Here is a 23,599-nt window from a genome sequence, read left to right on the forward strand (position 1 = left end):
TAGTACACCAAATGAATTTGTAGCACACTTTAAAAATGTTTCTTAAAATGCTTACAAGTACAAATATGTATGTTTCCATATTAAAAATTAATGAGTGGATTATTCAAAGACAGGAAATGATATACTCATTTTGATTAACATTTAACAACTCAAGTAGTATTAATTAATCAAGTAATTAGGAAACTTACAACTTTTGTACATTCACTTTTATATTATAATGAGCTTTATAATAGACAATAAGTATAGTAAATTAAATTCTAAATAAATGTTTACCAAGTATGTATAACATTGAATTTGAGTTCTAATATAATTTCTAGTTTAAAATATAGATAAAATTACAGCTAATCCAAAAATTGCCAAACCGATTGCAGAAATATTGGTACCCAGATCAGGAATGCTGGGTTCCTGTGGAGGAATAAAGTTAGTTGCTTTTGCAATGTTTGAAACCTCTGAGGTGACATTGGCTTCATGGATGGCTTGAATTGCAATATAGAACGTCGTACCATTCTCTATTTTAGAAGGTTCTGGCTTAAATTCAAAATTTTCTACTGAGCCAGGCTCCTTAGGTATCAGACCAGAAGTATTTATTAAAGCAGCTTTATCAAAATCTTCTTGGAGGTCCAGGAAATGTTTACTTATTCTTATAACGTAGCTGTCAGCTGGAAAACAAATAGATACTTCAAGTATATTAAAATAACTAGGATGCCTTGCTACCACCATACTGCCTTACATTTAGAAACCTATCAGAAATGCACACTAGGTTTTAGTATGGAAATCCCATTAGTTTTTGTCTGGTTATTCCATCTTTATTGTAAGGACAAATGTGTGAACAGTTTTTCTTAAAATGTAGAGTTCTCTAATCCCAGGAAATTTTAATTCAAAATCATATGGTACTAAAAAGTCAGACTCTATTTTCCTTTTTAGGGAGAGAAATATAAAGAGCTGGATCTACTTTTTAATTTAGAACAAGGAACATAATGCTATTCTAGTATAGCGAAGATATTCAGTACCCTATATCTGTGTCATTTCTTATTAAGTTAAAATAGGAAGTAATAGGTCAAGGGAGAAAGAGAGATGATAAATGGAGTGGGAAACAGGGATAAGGATAACCAGCAAAAGGAGGCAGAGAGACTGGAATGTGTGCTAATTAAACACGTGCTAAGCAGAAAGACAAACATCGCAAGTTCTCACTTATTTGGGGGATCTAAAAATCAAAACAATTAAACTCACGGACATACAGAGTAGAAGAATGGTTCCTAGAGGCTGGGAAGGGTAGTTGGGGACTGGGCAGGAGAAGGTAGGGATGGTTAATGGGTATAAAAAAACAGTTAGAAAGAATGAATAAGACCTACTATTTGACAGCACAACAGAGTGACTATAGTCAATAGTCAAAAATAACTTAATTTTACATTTAAAAATAACTAACGGAGTGTAGTTGGGTTGTTTGTAACATAAAGGATAAATGCTTGAGGGGATGGATACCCCATTCTCTATGATGTGATGATTTCACATTGCATGCCTGGATCAAAATCTCATGTACGCTATAAATATATACATCTACTATGTACCCACAAAAATTAAAAATTTAAAAATATAAAAATAAAAAATAAAAGTAAATATGTGTTAAGGGCCTAGACAAACCTTGAGTAGCACCCTAATTTTACTACTTGCTAGCTGTGTGATAAAAAGAAATTTATTTAAACTTTCTTTTCTTTTTTTTCTTTTCTTTTCTTTTTTGAGACAGAGTCTTGCGCTGTCGCCAGGCTGGAGTGCAGTGGTGCTATCTTGGCTCACTGCAACCTCTGACTCCCTGGTTCAAGCAATTCTCCTGCCTCAGCCTCTTGAGTAGCTGGGATTACAGGCATGCGCCACCATGCCCAGTTAGTTTTTGTATTTTTTTGTTTTTTCAGTAGAGAAGGGGTTTCACCACGTTGGCCAGGATGGTCTCAATCTCCTGACCTTGTGACCCGCCCACCTTGGCCTCCCAAAGTGCAGGGATCACAGGCGTGAGCCACCGCACCCCGACTTAAGCTTTCTTATCTCTAGTTTTTTATCTGTTAAAATAGAGATTCAGTTATTCAAATCATTCAACAAATATTTATTGAGTGCCTACTATTCTAGTGGTAAGAATTATAGATGATAATGCATGAAACATGTTTACTACAATTTAATAAATGGTAAATTAATAAATGTTTGAAATATTGGCTGTTATTTTATCAAGAAAGGAAAAGAAGATGCCAACATAAATGTTTCTATCTACACTGCTTTTCGATATCTACCATTCATGTAAAAATATATTCTCACATTCTGAAATGTGATGAAAAATAAAACACCAGATGTTTTTTTGAGTAAGGACTTTATTTTTAACTTTTCCATGAAATATTGAAGGTATTTCAAGTGTGTGGTGAATAACTTTCAGTGTATTTTTAAAAAGAATTCAGATCCTCTGTTTAACATTTAGTTTCCTCTTAAATAGGCCTTATCAATCCATTCTACTACTCTTCACAAAAACCTTGTGTTCCACTTACGTAGGTCTCTCTGTCTCTCTTCTCTCTACCTATCTATTCCTTATTTTAATTAGAATATTCCATTGTGAAATTTTGCTTTCTTGACCTTGATCATATAATTTTGTTTTTTCTCTCTCCAAAATGTGCCTCCTTCTCCCTATGTATGCAAATTGTACTCATTCTTTAAGGTCCAACCAAGCCCAACTGCATGAAGTTCCGTCCAAGTATTTCATTCACCCTGATGACTCTCTTTCATGAACTTCTGTTTCATGGAATGGAGTTTTTCAGATAGTTTAGTAGAGGTTCAACTTTTCATTCTGATTAGATCTTATTATTTTAGAGGGTAAAGACTATGTTTTGTACTCTTTGTATCACTCAGGGTACCTGGTCCTGTGTTGACATGTATTTGATCTCCTTAATTACTTGGCCAACAATATAGTTGTTAAGTTGACACCCAAAATGATAAAATTAGAAAATCATAAAAAAATTTGAATTATATCTACTTGTTTTACTAATTTTAGGTAACCCAATCTAATTTGTATATTTGACAGGTGTGGAAATTGTGTCCCAGGTAATTTAAGTGCTTCATTTGAGATTATATAGATGTTCATTTGTTCTTTAAAATACTGCTACTTCCTTACTTTTGGAATATCTACAGGTAACATTTAACAGGTACCACTACCTCTTCTTATTTTTCCTAAGGAAAGACAAAGATTAGATGCCACCTATTTTAGGCATTTGTGGTTATACTGAAGTGACTAACCGTGCTTTTACTTTAACCCGTTACTTTGAATTTTGTCCTGCTTGTCTCTTTAAATCAGCTAGCCTTGCTTCTCATGTAAATAAGACTCTCTCTAGCTAGAAAAGCCGGACAAACTCCAATTGACCCCTTAATTTACAAGACATTAGGGCTCCTCACCCAACCCCCTTTTGTGAGGGGTTGACTTGGGTAAACAGATCCTCAGCATTTCAAAGGAGCCCAATTAACTGATAAGGCACCAATACCAACAATGTATGAAGTTTCCCAGGAACTTTCTCCAAGAGATAACAATATAAAACCTTGAATTCATGTCCGGCACAGACCCTATATCTAAGTATAATGAAAGATTTAAAACCTTGCACCTGGTACCGTGGCTCTTCTTGTAACCATTTGTCTTTTAAGTTGTTTATCACTATGCAACCATTTTGATTCTTTTGATTCTTGCATGTTTTTACTTCTGTAGAATTATTACTTTTGAGTCCCCCTCCCCTTCCTAAACCTAGGTATAAAAGTTAATCGAGACCCTGCCTCGGGGCCTAGAGAATTTTGAGCATTAGCTGTCTCTTTGGCCGCCGGCTTAATAAAGGACTCTTAATTAGTCTCAAAGTGTGGCGTATTAATTAAACTCGCTGGTTACAACAATACATTACTCCTACTTTTAGTTCTTATAATCAGCATGAGGGATATTTATTATGAACCCAATCTTGAACTGAAAGCTTGGTTTTTACTGAATTCACTATAGAACTAAATATTTGGTTAAGAAATTTCATGTGTGGCTTTTTCAGTGGCAATGGTATTTTTCACTTTTTTTGATTCTGCCATATGTTTAAGGGTCATAGCATGAGAAAATAAGGTATGTGAAAAGCTGTCATGATAAGATTTTCAACACTGAAGTACAAAAGCTCTGTTTGTGCATATTCTATGTTTCCTCTGACTTTAGAATGATATTCTCCTTGTATAATAATGATAATAAGAAATGCAGCTTTTAAAATGCTATATAGTGAGTGAAAGATTAAGAAGCATCTTTTCTTTTGAGAGTGTACAATGAGGGGTTTATTGTAACCCAGGAGAAAGAGTACTGAACACTGGTGTTTTGGCACTGGCAATCTCTGAGGTATTATGTATATCTATATTGCATATTGCTTTCATTTTCCCAATCTTAAAGGGAAAATAGCAAGACTGGCATTATCCCATAAAAACCTACTAACATATGTAATACTGGAATATGGTAGGCATTCAATAAATACTGATTGAATTCAGTTAAATTTCAAGGAATGATAGAAGTAATTTAAACTTTTTGGAATGACGGTCATTTATTATTAGGAACTTTGAATAAATGAGATCTTTTGACCTTGAACTTTATTCAAACTCCATGAACAAATCTTTTGAATTTCTGTGCACATGAACATCTCTCTCTGTGGACACCTTCACTTATCTTGGGTAACTACTCTCATTCTTCAATACTCAGTGATAGTCTTCTCTGGGAAGGCTTTACGATATACTCTGATTTTAACCTCTGATTAGGGGTTTGTGGCCCATCTATGGGTTGCCACATGATTCTCTGTTTATAAAAGCGTATGTCTTACTACACTTTATGTAATTATCTGTTTACTTGTGTGTCTTCTGTACTTAATTGACTGTTGAGAGTATGGATCATTTCTTAGGAATCTAATAGTGCGAAAGCTCAACAGAAGGTTGATAAATGAATGAAACTGTGCAAGTACAGAAATACTTAAAACTTGGGGAGAAGATAATGCAACAGAAAGCTGTTAACTGTCCTCTAAAAGTAATTTCTAAGCTGCTTCGATTCTGACAGTTTGGCATAATAGAATCTGACATGACTGGGTTAGAATTATAAGTTACTAAATATAGAAATAACTTGGTCCAATCAACTCTTACAGCTTTAGTTTTCACATCGGAAAATAATTTAAAAATGGCCTATAGTAGACACTTCATAAATGTTATTTATAAATGGGACATTAGAAAATTCTTAGCAAATGAAAGCCAATGGGATTTCTTTTAGTATATTTTAAAACGTAATGTGAAACTTACCTCTTCCTTTATCGAGGACCTTGCCAGGGGCAGTCCATGAAAGTTGAATATGATCTCCTTGAAACTTAGCCTCGAGGTCTACAATTTTACCAGGTGGGAACATTTGAGAATGATTACCATTAGGAGGCACTCCTGATACCGTAAACGACCCTACCGAGGTGAGTCTTCTGAAGTCGTCTGTCTGAGCTCCTGCCACATCATCTTTGACTTCAGGTTTGGGTGGGTTCAGTATAATTTTTCCTATCAAGAAAAAATTTTGTAATATTTCATATTGCCATGTCTACTCTTTTATTTTTTATTTTTTTTGTTTTGTTTTGTTTTTTGAGATGGAGTCTCGCTGTTGCCCAGGCTGGCTGAAGTGCAGTGGCGTGATCTCGGCTCACTGCAACCTCCGCCTCCTGGGTTCAAGCGATTTTCCGGCCTCAGCCTCCCGAGTCGCTGGGACTACAGTCGCCCGCCACCACGCCCAGCTAATTTTTGTACTTTTAGTAGAGACGGGGTAGCGCCATGTAGGCCAGGCTGGTCTGGAACTCCTGACCTCAGGTGATCCACCCTCATCGGCCTCCCAAAGTGCTGGGATTACAGGTGTGAGCCACTGCGCCTGGCCGCCATGCCTATTCATCTTGCAAGCTGATCTTGCAGCTGTAGAGGCTTAATATTGATTGATAGCAGACATTGAAAAAGTAACAGCTTTTATTGAGAAAATACTTGTTTATTCATATTTTAAATTTGATGAGGAAACATTATGCTATGTTAAAACTATCTTTTAAACTATCTGTCTCTACTACTTGACTGCAAATTCTTTGAGGAACAGGATTATGTTTTGTCTTTGTAGCTCTAGCACCTAGCACAGTGCTTGCAACATAGTAGGTGCTCAGTAATTTTTTTTTCAGTGTAAATGAAATGAACTCAGGGGGATGTGAATAAAATATGTGGAAACATAGGTCTATGCTAAGTCTACTAATATCGATATGGTTTTCAAACGTACAGATGATTACAAGGTTATATACTTGGGCTTTCTGTAGTACATTATGTTTTCAATGTTTGCCGTATGCAATTTATCTAAATAAGTGACACACTTCTATTTTAGTGCTACTTATCATTTTCAGCGTAGCCCGGTACATACAGAGCTGTATTCTGTTGTTGACTTAGCCTAGCTGTGTTTTTTCTTGCCTGGGTAAGCACTTTTAAACTGTATCTACCATTTCCATGGTAATCTGTAAAATACCTTGAGTAGATGCCATCATTCTTGACAGAATCAGCACCTTGATAATGAAATGTAAAAATTAGTCATATAATAAAGTAAAAATGACAGTCATATCTGTTTATGAACACTGATAATGTTAGTAATTTGGGAGATAGTATGTAGCACAGCGTTTTAAGTACACGAATTCTGGAATCAGACTATTTTGGTTGAAAGCTTGGGCCACTTGCCAACTCTGTGTTTTTGGAAAAGTCTAATTCATGGGAGGCATTCAATTAATATTAGCTGTTACTATTATTTCATAAAAAATACTTAGCAAAATAAGAAAAAGCAACTGAAGAAAGCATATATGAAACACTGACATTAATGAAAATAGAGAAAAATTGTGCTCTTAAGTTCCACGGAAAAAGCAAAATTGTTCATAAAATTTAAAAATGGCATAAGTGCTATGTCTATGAGTTGTCAAGATAACTGAGAAAAAAGTTTTTAAAACATTAGGATTAAATTTCATTTACTTGAAAATATGATTCATTAGCAAATACAGGAAATATTGACTTCTAGGTCATAGAACTGTAGGAGGATTTTAAGTTTAGTGGAAGTTGATGCAGATTCTTATTACCTGCGCCATTGTCCCAGAGCTCCAATGTTACTTGATGTCCCTCTTCATTTTCTATAATGGCTGTTACATTGATTCCCAGAACAGGCAGAAACCCTTGACTGACTCGTGCATAAACCATCACTGGGCTAGGGTAATGTGCTGTATTTTGACTCATGTGAGCAGTTGCAATTACTGGGAGTGTGGTAGGGCTTCTTGCTCGAGTGGTCGTTGTCACAATTAGCAATTGAGATTTGGTATGATTATTTCGAAGGCTGTAAGTCCAAGTGCCTGTCTGAAACATTAAAAAAAAAATCTATCTGAGAGCTTTGGTAATATTTTCCTACTTTTTGTTTGGAATATAAAATTATTTACAAATTTAAGCAGAATAATAATAATTATTTTTAATATTGAATTTCACAAACTAGTAAATAGTATGAATATGAATCCCTAATTATTCCATTTGATTTCTTTATTACAGATGATCTGTCATCATTTTAATATTGGCAATGTATAAGATATTATTTATGTTATTTTTATCTTTTAAAAATAGAAATTGATTAAGAAAGCTTAGAGAACATAAAATAATAGACCTACCTCTGCAATACCTGGTATTCGAAGATGGGCAGACCGAATATTTAGTTTACCTTCTTGGAAATCTGAGGTAGTATATTCTTTCCTTTTGGATCTTGAAGAATTATTGCTGGCTTTTCTATCATCCATGTGACAACAAAGAAAGTATCATTTCCAACTGTACTATCCACAGGCGCTGTACCATTTATCCATTTCTTTGCTGGGATATTCAAAGTTTTACTTTCCAACTGTTTGGTAAATAAACACAACAAACACATGAAATCCATTTGTCATCATAGTTAATAAAATTTCTGAGTTTAGTCAGTTTAGAGTAATTTTAAGTTTGTTTTTAAGATTTTAATTAAAATAACTGAGTTATTTTAAAGAATTTTCCAAATAAAAAGGATACCTAATTCTAAAGAATAGAAGAATTCAGGAGAAAATGTGGCTTTAAGTGTTATGGAAAATCAAATTCTGTAAGGATGTTTTTCTTCTGCATATCTGAAGTATTTTCAGGCAAAAGAATTATTAGAGAAATAGGAATTAATAATTAGGATAATATAAATTTATTACAACTGTGAGAAAGAAAAGAATTTTTTTTTTTTACACTGACCTGAAGAGCCTGCTGAGAGATGCTGCCACTTCTAGATGAAATTCTGCTGAAAGCATCAATAAGGCCATTTATGTCTTTATGGGCATAAAAACGATGTCCTCCTAAAATCGAATTTTAAGTGGAAAAGTCATGTTTGTTATTTTGCTCTCATCAATACACTTTAAAATCTATTTTAAAATTTTGTTTTAAACTTACAAAAGATGAACTTCCCAGAACTTTGTGAACTTTCAGTATATCAGTGTCCCTTATGTAATCCTACAATAATAACTAAAACCTTCCTCAAAATAAGAAAGATACGTAAGAATAAAAGAAACTGTAAAGAACAGGCCAAATTGTATTGTTTTTACATCAATCAGTCATCAAATGTAAGTGCCTGCCGCATTGGCAAAGCTGGCCTAAGCACTAAATAATGTTATAAAAATGAAATTAAAGATAGTTCTGAACCAGCTGTTTATTTTCTAGTTGGGTCTAAGGTACACCAAAACAATTGGAGAATTACAGTCTACAATAAAGTAAAAATTAAGTGCAGGAAATAAATAATGTAGAAATTAATGAAGAGAGAGATTACTTAGGTGTAAGGAGTTAGGAAAGAATAGATTGCAGAGGGAAAGAATTAACACAAGTGACTGCCACAAATACAACAATCAATACATATTTATTGAACTGATAAATGACAGAAAGATAAGCTGGAAGGTTATTGAAGTATCCCAGTCAGGGAATTGTAAGTGCTAGATTATAATGGCAGTGGTAGAAGGATTGTATAGAAAGGTGAAATACAGAAATGTTCCAAACGAAGATTTAGCAAGATTTGGTGAAGCAAGAATAGGGTAGTACGATGGAAGAGCTCTGAATTGATAATCAGGACTCTATGGCCTTTGGCAAATCATTTGCACTCTCTAGGTTTCCATTTCCTCATCTATAAAAGAGGATTGTCAAAATCTCTACTATGTGATTGGGTAGTATTTTGGAATTAAGCAATAATTTTTGACTTCCAGTTGAGTAACCATAGAGAAATAAGTTTCTGTTTAGTAGCATTGGCAGAAACTGGGTGGGGAATGAAGACAGCAAATGTTAAATAACATTAGAGAAAAACTGGTGTATGAAGTGGAAGAAAGGGAAAAGAACTTAATCTGAAGGATGAAGAAGGGACAAAGATTAATTTTTAGGATACGAAAATTTTGAGCAGATTTATAGAGAAAGAACCCCTGGAATGGAAGAGACTAGAAATTTATTTTTTATTCAAACTATATTCCAAAGGTTTACCTGTCATATTTGACAGGGTCTCCAGTTCTTTGTCAGCAGAACAATGGTGTGGATGACTGCGCCACTTTGTTTTACCTCTTCAAAGCATAAGCTTATTTGATAATCTTCCCCATCTGTTAGTAATATGATTTCAGAACCCAAAGTACTGTGATTACTCTGGGAAATTGCCTGATAATGAAAAAGCCAGGTTATTAATTATAGAATGTCATATCTATATCTATATACATATATATATATATATATTTTTTTTTTTTTGAGATAGAGTTTTGCTCTTGTTGCCCATGCTGGAGTGCAATGACACAGTCTTGGCTCACTGCAACCTCTACCTCCTGGCTTCAAGTGATTCTCCTGCTTCAGCCTCCCAAGTAGCTGGGATTACAGGCGCCCACCACCATGCCTGGCTAATTTTTATATTTTAGTAGATATGGGGTTTCACTATGCTGGCCAGGCTGGTCTCGAACTCCTGACCTCAGGTGATCTGCCTGCCTCTGCTTCCCAAAGTGCTGGGATTACAGGCGTGAGCCACCATGCCTGGCCCATATCTTAATATATTTAAAATAAGAATAAGCCTGTTATTCTTACTCAGGATTTCCTGCCTTCTTAAACTAACACATTTCATCACAAATAGACACCATGAGGAAAGTTGAGATGTGGTATTAATCAATGGCCTGGATAAGACTAGCAATCTCCATTTTGAGGCAAAGAGAGGTCAGTGAAGGAAGTAGTTTTCTGTTTTTCTGACTTAAAACATGACAATAAATAGGCTTAAATCAAAGTTAGGTTGGAGGGAATTCAAATGAATACTGGAGGCAATTGGGCATAGTGCTCCAAGGGTGCTCCCAATTTTTTGAGTTCACAATTTTAATTACATTAAACTTCAATCTATGTTTGTTAGGTTTGGTACTATATTGCTTACGGAGCTACCTCTATATTTATGATTATTTTTTCTTTCTTTTTTTTTAGACAGGGTCTTGCTCTGTTGCCCAGGCTGGAGTGCAGTGACAAGATCGTGGCTCATTGCAATCTCTGCCTCTAAAGCTCAAGCCATCCTCCCATCTCAGCCCTGTAAGTAGCGGGGGCTACAGGCACGCACCACCATGCCTGGCTGATTTTATTTTTTGTAGGGGCAAGATTTCCCCATGTTGGCCAAGTTGGTCTCCAACTCCTGAGCTCAAGCGATCTGCCTGCCTCAGACTCCCAAACTGCTGGGATTCAGGCGTGACCCACCGTACTCAGCTTATTTTTGTGACTTAATTTTTTTTTTAATTTTTAAAATTTTTAAGGTGTTTTTTATTTTTTTGAGACAGAGTTTTGCTCTGCTGCCCAGGCTGGAGTGCAATGGTGCGATCTCAGCTCACTGCAACCTCTGCCTCCTGGGTTCAAGTGATTCTCCTGCCTCAGACTCTAGAGTAGCTGGGATTACAGGCTTGCACCACCATGCCTGGCTAATTTTTGTTTTTTAGTAGAGATGGGGCTTCACCATGTTGGTCAGGCTGGTCTCGAACTCCTGACCTTAGGTGATCCACCTGCCTCAGCCTCCTAAAGTGCTGGGATTACAGGCGTGAAACACTGCATCCAGCCTCTTTGTGATTTTTAAATGTCAATTTAACTTGATAAACAGGGGCTTTCTTTATCCATCCTATGGAAATGTTACTAATTTCTCTTTTCCATAATCCCCTCATTGGCATTATTTTCTGATTCTTGAAACTCAGACTGTGGGAGTGTTAGAAAAACGGGGAGCTCCCCAATAAAATCATGATTGTGTGCACGCTGAAATTTTCCCCACTTAACCACTCCCCAGTGCAACTTAGCACCTCAAGAGTAAGTCATTGGAATAGCCATACTCAGAGAGAGTCTAGTTGTAAACAGTAGGAAAGGTTATTATTTTCTTCCCATAAATGATTTACCTTGATCAGGTCATAATACTATTAATTGAGGGGCCCATGAACTCATGCCCTTTGTTCAAAGGTAATTGGAGAAAATTAAAAGCGATAGTAAATGGCAAATGGTATTTTAAAAATATTTCTATTTTACCTGAAATCCTGCTTTGAGTTCCCTGCACATTGAAGTGCCACTATCAGCTTCTTGAGGCAGGTTTGCAGTGATCTTTTGGTGTTATCATCTATTATTTTTATGAGATTACTTTGGATTTTAGCAAAACTGTCAAATGTGACCATCCCAACCAAGGATCCCTTTTCAATAATTTGAATCAAGTACAGTTCTGCTGCTTGATTCATTTAAAAGAGACGGTCTTCCTGTAAGAAAAAGATTTGTGAACAACTCACAAGACTCTCCAAATCTTGATGGATTAATGAACGACAAACTATTTATGGACCATAGATCATGACAATAATTGATTGGTTGTATTTTAAAATTTAGCTTCTTCATTTTATTTAAAAAATTTAAAGAAAATCTTAAAAATTCAGTTATACTGGAAAAAGCCTTAAAAATCTATACCTTTTTATTTAATTGTATATTGAGGAATTTCTCCTAAAGAAATAATTTTATAAATGCATACAAAGATGCTCATTTTAAAAATAACAAGTGAAAATCTCCCAACTGTCCAACAACAGGAGATTGCTTGACTAAATTATAGTATGGGCATGTTATAAAACCATTAAAAATTATGTCATGGAATCATTTTTTTCATGGGGAATATTAAAGATATACTAAGTAAAAAACATCAGATTATAAAACATATAAAATATAATCATATTTTTGAGGAGGGAAAACAAATACATTAGCAAAGAAAAGACTAAAGTATCATATTTTCAATGACAGAATTATGGATGATTTTCATTTTCTTGCTTGGCTATAATTTTTCTAGTTAGAATTAAAAGTTAAGGGATAAAAATGATTCATAATCCAATAACCTTAATATGACAACTTTTTTTTTTTTTTGAGATGGAGTCTCACTCTGTCGCCCAGGCTGGAGTGCAGTGGTGCAATCTTGGCTCACTGCAACCTCCACCTCCTGAGTTCAAGCAATTCTCCTGCCTCAGCCTCCCAAGTAGCTGAGGTTACAGATGTGCATCACCACTCCCAGCTAATTTTTGTATTTTTAGTAGAGACAGGGTTTCACCATGTTGGCCAGGCTGGTCTTGAACTCCTGACCTCAGGTGATCCACCAGCCTTGGCCTCCCAAAGTGCTGGGATTACAGGCGTGAGCCACTGCACCCAGCCTACAACATTTTTCTGTTGGCATATTGTCTTCTAGTACTTATCTATATAAGATTACGTGCTAAAATTTATTAGGACATAAACACATATGTATGTTTGTTACTAGAACTAAACCTAAGATTATATTTCCATCAGCTTAAATACTTAATACTTATATTTCTAGTAGCATAAATACTTAAATAATTTAAGACAGTTAACCAAAAACTATCTTACTGCATTCATGCTTCCAGATTTATCAAGTACCAAACAGACTACACGCTGTATGGACTTGAGCAATGAAAATGTAGGATGAGGTAAATTTATTTCTGTCATGGGAGATAAATGCTGAAAATCTTCAGAGCACATGATTACATCCCATGTGCTTCTGTGATTGCGCATTTTGTTCTGTAGGTTTGGAGCTTCTTTATTGTGTGTTTTTTCAGTACAAAATTCAGTCACCTGGAAAAAAATCAATTAGAAGACAAGATTACAATAACTTGTGAGGCATCAAATATGTAGTTATCTGTAATACATATCATCCACAGATTTTATCTCCTGATAGTTAAAAACTACTTTATAATCTAACATTCTGACATCCATTTGCATACTTGAATGGAATGGAAGCAAGGTAAAGCTATCAATATGTACTGGTAAAGATTTTTGGTGATTCTTTTGGTTATAGATAGTTACATCGTGGGGGTTTGTGGCAGCTGGCATGACTGCTTATGTTAACTTTTTACTTTCCCTTCTAAACTTTGGGGGAGCTCAAGCCTTGAATTAAGTTTGAGGAAAAAGGGGCAGGGATTGTGGTAATTTCTAGCTACCTCCTAAAAATGGTATAGAGAAAATGGCCTTCTTTAATTGTCTAGGTATGTTCCATATCTTCATAGTTGATCAAAAACTTGAGGACAGCTATTCTACAACCTGGATTGCTATTGGCTCTGGCAAATTTTGACATAAAGTAATACTCCTGAAAAAGGAATGAAAGTATAGGGAGAAAATGAGGAAATGTAATTATTTGTCTGTTAGAGGCAAGTGGTGAATTGTATCCAGTAATTCTGCCAATGAATATTTCATTACTATAGAATCTGTGAAAATTTTTTAAATATTGAAAACATAGTAACTTGGAAAAATGTTCTTATGAGCTAGGGTGGTCTCCAAGAAGGAATTCATCTTGCTACTGCAAGATGAGCCTCAGCTTACAAGAAATATTTTTAGTAGTGTCATTTCATTATTTTAATGCCTTCCCAATGTAAAATATCCAGATGTAAGCTCAGAATTAGAAGAACTAAATTATTACATTTGAATACATTTTATCTAAGTTTTATGAGTTTGCTTTGTTTCTGATATGGCTGATACATTTCCCAAATGGGGTTATATTGGATTGGAGAAAAATGCAGTTTGCAATCAAAGCAGTGATTCATAACTAAGTCTTGCTGGTATGAAATGCCTATCAAACCTGGTTCCTCTTTCCCCTACCACTGCCACTGCCTTTATTTGGGCCTCTTACCTACCTGTTGCCATGGCCTTCCAACTGGTCTCCCTTGCCTCCACTATCAGTTCACTCTATCTCATCCTTCACAATTAGTAGGATTACTTTCCTGAAATAATTAAACTTATCACATCACCAGTCTAAAACTGAGAGGATAAAACTCAAACACCTTAGCTCTGTATGTCCCCATTTTTTGTTTCAACCTCATTTCCTGCCTCTTACTCACCATGTATGATTTGCTTCTACCATTCTAGATTTCTTTATATCCTTAGAATATGCCAGAAACTTTCATTAGGGTCTTTGCTAACCCAAATGGTAATTTTGTGCAAATCAGAAAAAAGCACCACTTTCTCAAGTTCTTTTACTGTTATCTGCCAGAAAATTGTTCTAATAAATGTAAAATCTTGAATGACCGTGATGCAAATAATTTAGGCAATGCTGAACTTCCAGAATCATGCACAGCACCCCTGCCTTACTCCACTCTTTGCTTTTGTAAATCTGTTTCTTTGTATAGAATATTCTTCCCCTTCTCACTTTGGCAAATACATACTCACTTTTCTCAAATCCTAGCTCAAAACTCACTGTTCAGAAACTGTTTTCTGACTTCCAGTTGGCAATGGTTACTGCTTCATAACACTTGGGTCATATCTCTATATGTCTTCCCACTTAATAATGTATACTTATTTTATCATATCTCTTTCTCTGTAAACTGAGATCCTCAAGAACAGTCATCTTTAATTATATGTGTGTTCCCAGCTCTTAATGCAGTAGATATTAGGCATGAAGATTAATAAATAATAAGGAAACAAAATCATGGAGTTGACTATTCAACATATTAGATCATATCTTTCCTAGCTCTGAATTCATGCCCTCAGTACAGATACTATGCAATATATTTATGTTATGATAATTAGAAGTTAGTGTTATTCTGGAAATGTAACCATTTTATCTCTGGGCCATGTCTTATATAATTAGTTGACCTCCATATTTCGGCTCCATAATTTTCTTCATTATTATTTATGTCCCAGGTAGGCAGCATGAGTTATCTCCTGATGGTCAAATGCTTTTGGAATTTATGGTATGGATCAGGCAGTACATACAGTATTCTAGTTATCCTCTTGTGTCACATGATTTGATATCTATTTGTATGCATAACTCTTTGGCTAGCCTTTGTTGCTCCAAATTTAGCAGATTAAAGGGAACATTCCTGATTCATGTATCAAATGTAGTCAAGCCTTTTATCATTAATGCCCAAAGGTCCAAAGGAATTTTAAATTTTATCAGAGATATTAGGCCTTTACAAACCTCGGTCTATAGAAGTATTTTGGTATTGGTATATGAAAATACCAATCACTACCAACAAATACTTCTATAGCAGAGGTTTGTAAAGGTATATGTCATATACCTTTGAAAATTTGGTATGTGAAAATTTGCTTCTTTGAAGTAAGTTAGTCCCACTATTTAGAGGTAGTGTACTTTGTTTTGTTGTTTTTGATGACTTTCATATATTTCATATTTTAAAATTTTTTTATATGTTTAGAAATGTTCATTAGGTAAGTACAATATGTTTGTATTAATTAAGATTAGACTTATCCATGGGAAGAAACAACTGGTTATTCTTCAAATATTTAATAAATTTTAAAAATTAAAAATTTAAAGTTTATATTGCATTCAACTTGTGCTAAACACTATGCTAATACTTTATATTAGCTCTTGTAAACACAACACGAATGACTATGTGAAGTAGGTATTATAATTCCCATATAAAAGATAAGAGAACTAAATCTCAGATTTAGCAGTTTGCCCACAGTGGACACAGCTTTAAAATGACAGACTGGGTTTCGATATCAGGTCTATCTGACTCCAAGGTACCTATTCTTATGCACTAAGCTTTATATATTTAAAGCAGGTATTTCAGGTCAAACATTAGTTTTCAACTTTTTTGTGGGGTGTTATTATTTAATTGGTTAGACACATTGGTAATTGTGAATTTTTTTTTAAGTCTGTTCAGTGGAGAAAGAGCCCTATGTGTTTTCACAATATCACTTTGCAATAGCTTGGTATGCTTTAGTGTGAAGGTAATGGAAAATCTAAAATGTCAATCCTTTTCAAAGCTATATTATAAATTACTTTAGAAAAGTAGTATGGCTAACATTTAGAAAAGGAATTAAAAGTAAGATTGTAACTCTATACAGAAGTCCACGGAAGTCAATGAGGGAAGAGATGTGTTCTAAGAAGTTATTGTGTGACTCCAATGAGAAGCCTACAGTGCTACATTTGAATAAAAGAAATAGGTTAATAAGAAAAGACAGGGTAATTTCCAGAGACACCCTGATACATGCCGGAGAAAATGACCTCTAATTAATTGCCTTAGTAATTTTCTGCCTTTCTATTGGTATGCATAATTTCACAGTAGAAAATCCAGCTTCTCTAATTAATTTTTTTCCCCAGGATTCCTTTGAGAGACTGGAAAAAAGGTACTTACAGAATCAAGATTTTGCATAAACATAATGGATTCCTTGGCAGTCTGGGATCCGTTTGGGATAAATGTACATTTTGCTTCATAAAGCCCCGTCTTTGAGTCACGTCTGCACGGTCGTGCTATACAGCTGGCCCCCTTGCATTCATTTAAAACCATGTAACCAGTAATATGAGTGGAACATCTATGATGAAAGAATTAGATTATATATATATATATATACGAAGAATTGGCAAATCATGAATGAAGACCAACATCCTAAAATTTTTCCTTCAGTGACAACTGCCATAGATCATGTACCAAACATTACATTTTGACAGAAATAGGCACAATATTCTACCTCAATTTCTAATTGATTTCAATAGAAACAATGTTGTAAGTTCATATTTATTAAACATTAATTGGTCATTGTAATCAATAAATCTATTATCCTTGTGACTTTGAGCTAAAGGTGATAATTCCTAACCAGAGAGATGTTGTAAAGATTAGATGAGTTAAAAGGTACGGCGGAATTGCTTATTAATAGGAAAGGGAAAGACAATATTATGCTTAAAATCCTCTTCAATTTCCGTAGGTGGTATTCACGGTTTTGTGTTTATAGCATTTTGTAATTTATATCTTGAGAAACACTTCACTAAACTGGTGGAAGAAATAAAACTAAACCCTGCATGAAAAGGCTCGTGCATTCAAACCATTTGGTCCTTATGGTAAAAATAATTGTCAAGTCCTTGGCAGGGAATGAGGGTCAGGGTACAGGGACAGGATTCTAAAGTTTCTGTTTATATGCAGGATATCCTCCCATTCTGTGTTAATATTAAGCTTCATAACATTAATCCATTTTAATGAGTTTGTATTGCAAGGATTTAGGGACATGAGGAGTCATATTTTCCAGAGGGTTGCAAGGCTGGTACAACATATGCAAATCAATAAACGTAATCCAGCATATAAGCAGAACCAAAGACAAAAACCACATGATTATCTCAATAGATGCAGAAAAGACCTTGGACAAAATTTAACAGCCCTTCATGCTAAAAACTCTCAATAAATTAGGTATTGATGGGACGTATCTCAAAATAATAAGACCTATTTATGACAAACCCACAGCCAATATAATACTGAATGGGCAAAAACTGGAAGCATTCCCTTTGAAAACTGGCACAAGACAGGGATGCCCTCTCTCACCACTCCTATTCAACATAGTGTTGGAAGTTCTGGCCAGGGCAATCAGGCAGGAGAAAGAAATAAAGGGTATTCAATTAGGAAAAGAGAAGTCAAATTGTCCCTGTTTGCAGATGACATGATTGTATATCTAGAAAACCCCATTGTCTCAGCCCAAAATCTCCTTAAGCTGATAAGCAACTTCAGCAAAGTCTCAGGACATAAAATCAATGTGCAAAAATCACAAGCATTCCTATACAACAATAACAGACAAACAGAGAGCCAAATCATGAGTGAACTCCCATTCACAATTGCTTCAAAAGAATAAAATACCTAGGAATCCAACTTACAAGGGATGTGAAGGACCTCTTCAAGGAGAACTACAAACCACTGCTCAACGAAATAAAAGAGGGTACAAACAAATGGAAGAACATTCCATGCTCATGGATAGGAAGAATCAATATCGTGAAAATGGCCATACTGCCCAAGATAATTTATAGATTCAATGCCATCCCCATCAAGCTACCAATGACTTTCTTCACAGAATTGGAAAAAACTACTTTAAAGTTCATATGGAACCAAAAAAGAGCCCGCATCACCAAGTCAATCCTAAGCCAAAAGAACAAAGCTGTAGGCATCACGCTACCTGACTTCAAACTATACTACAAGGCTACAGTAACCAAAACAGCATGGTACTGGTACCAAAACAGAGTTATAGACCAATGGAACAGAACAGAGCCCTCAGAAATAATACCACACATCTACAACTATCTGATCTTTGACAAACCTGACAAAAACAAGAAATGGGGAAAGGATTCCCTATTTAATAAATGGTGCTGGGAAAACTGGCTAGCCATATGTAGAAAGCTGAAACTGGATCCCTTCCTTACACCTTATACAAAAACTAATGCAAGATGGATTAAAGACTTAAATGTTAGACCTAAAACCATAAAAACCTAGAAGGAAGCCTAGAAGAAAACCTAGGCAATACCATTCAGGACATAGGCATGGGCAAGGACTTCATGTCTAAAACACCAAAAGCAATGGCAACAAAAGCCAAAATTGACAAATGGGATCTAATTAAACTGAAGAGCTTCTGCACAGCAAAAGAAACTACCATCATAGTGAACAGACAACCTACAGAATGGGAGAAAATTTTTGCAATGTACTCATCTGACAAAGGGCTAATATCCAGAATCTACAAAGAACTCAAACAAATTTACAAGAAAAAAACAATCCACCCCATCAAAAAGTGGGCAAAGGATATGAACAGACACTTCTCAAAAGAAGACATTTATGCAGCCAAAAGACCCATGAAAAAATGCTCGTCATCACTGGCCATGAGAGAAATGCAAATCAAAACCACAATGAGATACCATCTCACACTAGTTAGAATGGCGATCATTAAAAAGTCAGGAAAAAACAGGTGCTGGAGAGGATGTGGAGAAATAGGAACACTTTTACACTGTTGGTGGGACTGTAAACTAGTTCAACCATTGTGGAAGTCAGTGTGGTGATTCCTCAGGGATCTAGAACTAGAATACCATTTGACCCAGCCATCCCATTACTGGGTATATACCCAAAGGATTATAAATCATGCTGCTATAAAGACACATGCACACTCATGTTTACTGCGGCACTATTCACAATAGCAGAGACTTGGAACCAACTCAAATGTCCAACAGTGATAGACTGGATTAAGAAAATGTGGCACATACACACCATGGAATACTATGCAGCCATAAAAAAGGATGAGTTAATGTCCTTTGTAGGGACATGGATGAAGCTGGAAATCGTCATTCTCAGCAAACTATCACAAGGACAAAAAACCAAACACCACATGTTCTCACTCATAGGTGGGAATTGAACAATGAGAACACTTGGACACAGGAAGGGGAGCATCACACACTGGGGCCTGTTGTGTGGTGGGGGGAAGGGGGGGGGATAGCATTAGGAGATATACCTAATGTAAATGACTGGTTAATGGGTGCAGCACACCAACATGGCACATGTATACATATATAAGAAACCTGCAAGTTGTGCACATGTACCCTAGAACTTAAAGTATAATAAAAAAAAAGAAAAAAAAATTCATTGGATTGAGTAATTCTTTTAGATTGTGTAGTTGTCATCATAGTGGAGGGAGATATAATTGTCATCATAATCACCATCAAATAGTATTAGAGATTGTATTTGTTTATAAAGAAGCACAATCTAGAGGGATGAGGAACTGAAATTAAAAGAACCCGGAAAGATTAAAAGACCTGTTTAAAAAAAAGAATAAAGGAATTGAAGTAGGAGTGGCAGTGGATTAAGGGTTTATATTCATTCTTTATGGGAGTAATATAAGCACAGTGGTTGGGAATAGCTAAAGGGAATTTTATTTTTATCTTTTGCAATAACTACTTGTATATTTATTTCAGTTTTCAAATAGCATTGAATGTTTTAGATACGTGTATAACTGATACTTAATATGCTTCTGTTCATTAAGCTTTCTTAATTAAGCTTTCTGTTTTTTGGATTGAATGCAAATCTTCCTTAGCTTGGAAGGGTTGTACTCAGCATTGTGAGCTGGCTCTGCAGTCAGATGCATGTAAACCAGACTCTTGCCTTGGTCACTCAACAATCAAGTTATTCTTTGTAAGAGTTGTGTGGCTCTTTTTTAGGCTAATTTCTTTTCTGTGATATCAGACTAATTATGGGATGTTGGAAGAATTAAATGAGATAATCCATGGAAAGTACTCCATAAAAGACTTCTGACACCTAATAAGCATTCAAGACATAGTGTCCATTATTATTAAATATTATATATTATATTATGAATACAAAGCTTGCTGTAAATTTTCGCCAATTCTATGTTTTCATTGTTTATTTTATAAAAGTTTTAAATATAGTCTTCCAGTGTTTAACCGGGGAAAGAACTTGCCTGAGCTTGCCTGAGAAATGGTTAGAGGAAAAACTGTCAGAGTGAAATTATAACCTTTTAAAAATGCTCTTGATTGGCTTCCGTTGAGCACTGAGCAAGCTTCCCAGACGGTTAGGCTACGGCTTCAATTTGATTACCCGCCGCCAGCTACCCCGCACCGTAGGGTCTTCTGGCTTCTGGTCGACTTGAACAGATGCCGAGTCGTCACAGATCTCATTAGCCTCATCCGCCAGCGCTTTGGCTTCAGTTATGTGGCCCTCCTAGGCCTCTACCTGGAGGGGGGACTCCTGCCCCCCGCCGAGAGCGCGCGCCTGGGGAGAGGCAACGACTGCCTCAGAGTTAAATTAGAAGAGAAAGGAGTTGCTGAGAATTCTGTAGTCATCAGTAATGGTGACACTAATTTATCTCTTAGAAAAGCAAAGAAGCGGGCATTTCAGTTAGAGGAGGATGAAGAAACTGAACCAGATTACAAATATTCAAAGAAGGGTTGGAAGAGGCAAGAGAACAATAACAATAATGAGAAGGTCTTGGATCTGGAACCAAAAGCTGTCACAGAGCACTGTCAGAAAAAAAAAAAAAAAAAAAAAAAAGAGAGAAAAAATAAAGCAACCTGTGGCACAGTGGGTGATGATAACTAAGAGACCAAAAGAAAATCACCAAAGAAAAAGGAGAAATGTGAACATAAAAAAAAGGCCAAGAATCCCAAGTCTCCTAAAGTACAGGCAGTAAAAGACTGGGCCAATCAGAGATGTAGTTCTCCAAAAGGTTCTGCTACAAACAGCCTTGTTAAAGCCAAAAGGAAAGGTAGTGTAAGCGTTTGCTCAAAAGAGAGTCCCAGTTCCTCCTCGGAGTCTGACTCTTGTGATGAATCTATCAGTGATGGTCCCAGCAAAGTCACTTTGGAGGCCAGAAATTCCTCAGAGAAATTACCAACGATCAAAGGAAAAACCCTCTACCAAAAACACAACTGCAGACAAACTGGCTACAAAACCTGGCTTTAGCCTTACCCCCAGCAATGGCAGACCTCTGGAACAACGTCTTCTAGTTCAGACTCTAGTTCAGAGTCAGATGACCAATGCATGATGTCATTGAACACCCCAGAGTGTGCTGCGGGTTTCTTAAAGACAGTGGGCCTTTTTGCAGGAAGAGGTTGTCCAGGCCCAGGGCTGTCATCACAGAGTGAAGGTGCTGCTGGATGGAGGCGTTCTGGCTAAAATGGTGATGGACAGGCTCCTGGTCCTTCTCCCAGTGTGTCTCTCCCCACTAGTTTAGGAAGAGGATGGGGTAGAGGAGAGAACCTTTTTTCTTGGAAGGGAGCTAGGGGATGGGGCATGCGGAGGAGAGGTCGAGGACGAGGGCATCCTGTTTCCTGTGTTGTAAATAGAAGCATTGACAACCAGAGGCAACAGCAATTAAATGACGTGGTAACAAATTCATCTACTATTATCCACAATCCAGTAGAGACGCACAAGAAGGACTATAGTCTGTTACCACTGTTAGCAGCTGCCTCTCTAGTTGGAGAAAAGATTGCATTTAAGCTTTTGGAACTAACATCCAGTTACTCTCCTGATGTCTCTGACTACAAGGAAGGAAGAATGTTAAGCCACAACCCAGAGACCCAGCAAGTAGATACAGAAATTCTTTCATTCTTACCTGCCTTGAGAGAACCTGGGAAATTTGATTTAGTTTATCACAATGAAAATGGAATCGAGGTAGTGGAGTACACTGTGACACAGGAGAGCAAGATCACTGTATTTTGGAAAGAGTTGATTGACCCAAGACTGATAATTGAATCTCCAAGTAACACACCAAGCGCAGAACCTGCCTGAGTATGACCTCTCCACCTTATAGTTTATGTCTTGTTTGTGAAAGTGACTATAACACGGACTTTTTCTTTTTTTTTTTTTTTTAAGAGGATTTGGAAGTTGTATGGATTTTTTGGTTACCTTCACTTTACTGCATAGAAAACAATCTACCTCATCATGTAAAATGACATGGGTGTCCGTTTTGTAGATCTTTGGTTTTTTTGTGAGGTTTAATTTCAGTTAACAAAATGTAAAACATGACATTCCCTGCAGACATTGTTTTATACCAGTATGGTTTCTTCTCTTTCTTTAAATGTTTTTGGCCATCAAGTAGCAGTCGTCAGTAGGAGTTTATAATACCAAGAATGTGCTGCGTATCTTGTCTCAGTAAGTTTTAAGTAACATTGAAAAATATTAAAGCATGTTACTTGATCTAATTTTTTAGCATTTGAGTTGTTCCATTAAATGGACCATCTTGTAAATTTCAAGTATTTTATACTTGCAATTGTTAAGAGTTAAAATGTAGTTGGATTTGTCGCAGACAATGAGTTAAAGAATCCTTTCACGTTTTTCCCAACTTTAAAATTAAGGATTCTCAGGGCCCTGTGTAGAGCAGTGAAAATAAGATGTGTGTGTGTGTGTGTGTGTGTATGTGTGTGTGTGTGTGTGTGTGTGTGTATGCCTGGAGAATTGGTGTTCCACTTGAGTGAGAGGATTGGCTGTGAGCTTCAGACCAGGAAATGTGTCATCTTGCCAGGTACCTGGCTGAGTGTGCTGGAGTGAGGATCTTGAACAGAAACTTCCTTTTCTGTTATTATTCACTACAAAGCTAAAATGGCCAAATGTATACTGTGAAAATTGGTTTCACTTAACAAAAGATCAGATCCCTCCTTCAGCTGTACACATTTTTAAATAAAATCATATTGAACTTAAAAAAATGCTCTTGATTTTCTCTATCTATTAACAGTATCCTATCCTTGTTGATTCAGTTTAGTGTGGCCTCACCTATAAAA

General features: G+C 35.9%; 1 protein-coding gene, 1 long non-coding RNA gene and 1 pseudogene across 2 annotated transcripts; 1 reads left to right on the top strand and 2 right to left on the bottom strand.

The window, feature by feature from the left end:
• Nucleotides 1–318: 318 nt before the first annotated feature.
• LOC131383547 (calcium-activated chloride channel regulator 1-like) lies at nucleotides 319–8,346 on the bottom strand. Its single transcript, XM_058439619.1, has 6 exons — nucleotides 8,305–8,346; nucleotides 7,716–7,939; nucleotides 7,143–7,413; nucleotides 6,421–6,584; nucleotides 5,320–5,560; nucleotides 319–659 (listed from the first exon to the last, which is right to left on the bottom strand). Exons 2-6 carry the CDS (start codon nucleotides 7,839–7,841, stop codon nucleotides 319–321), a joined length of 1,143 nt encoding a protein of 380 aa, XP_058295602.1. The 5' UTR covers nucleotides 7,842–7,939; nucleotides 8,305–8,346.
• Nucleotides 8,347–9,626: 1,280 nt separating this feature from the next.
• Nucleotides 9,627–13,086, bottom strand: LOC131383549 (uncharacterized). Its single transcript, XR_009213694.1, has 3 exons — nucleotides 12,961–13,086; nucleotides 11,602–11,822; nucleotides 9,627–9,735 (listed from the first exon to the last, which is right to left on the bottom strand). It is a non-coding gene; the product is annotated as an uncharacterized LOC131383549 (long non-coding RNA).
• Nucleotides 13,087–15,760: 2,674 nt separating this feature from the next.
• On the top strand, nucleotides 15,761–22,610 carry LOC116467971 (coilin-like; annotated as a pseudogene).
• Nucleotides 22,611–23,599: the final 989 nt, after the last annotated feature.

Source organism: Hylobates moloch, unplaced genomic scaffold (genome assembly GCF_009828535.3).
Source record: "Hylobates moloch isolate HMO894 unplaced genomic scaffold, HMol_V3 SCAFFOLD_5, whole genome shotgun sequence".
Lineage (NCBI taxonomy): Eukaryota > Metazoa > Chordata > Mammalia > Primates > Hylobatidae > Hylobates > Hylobates moloch.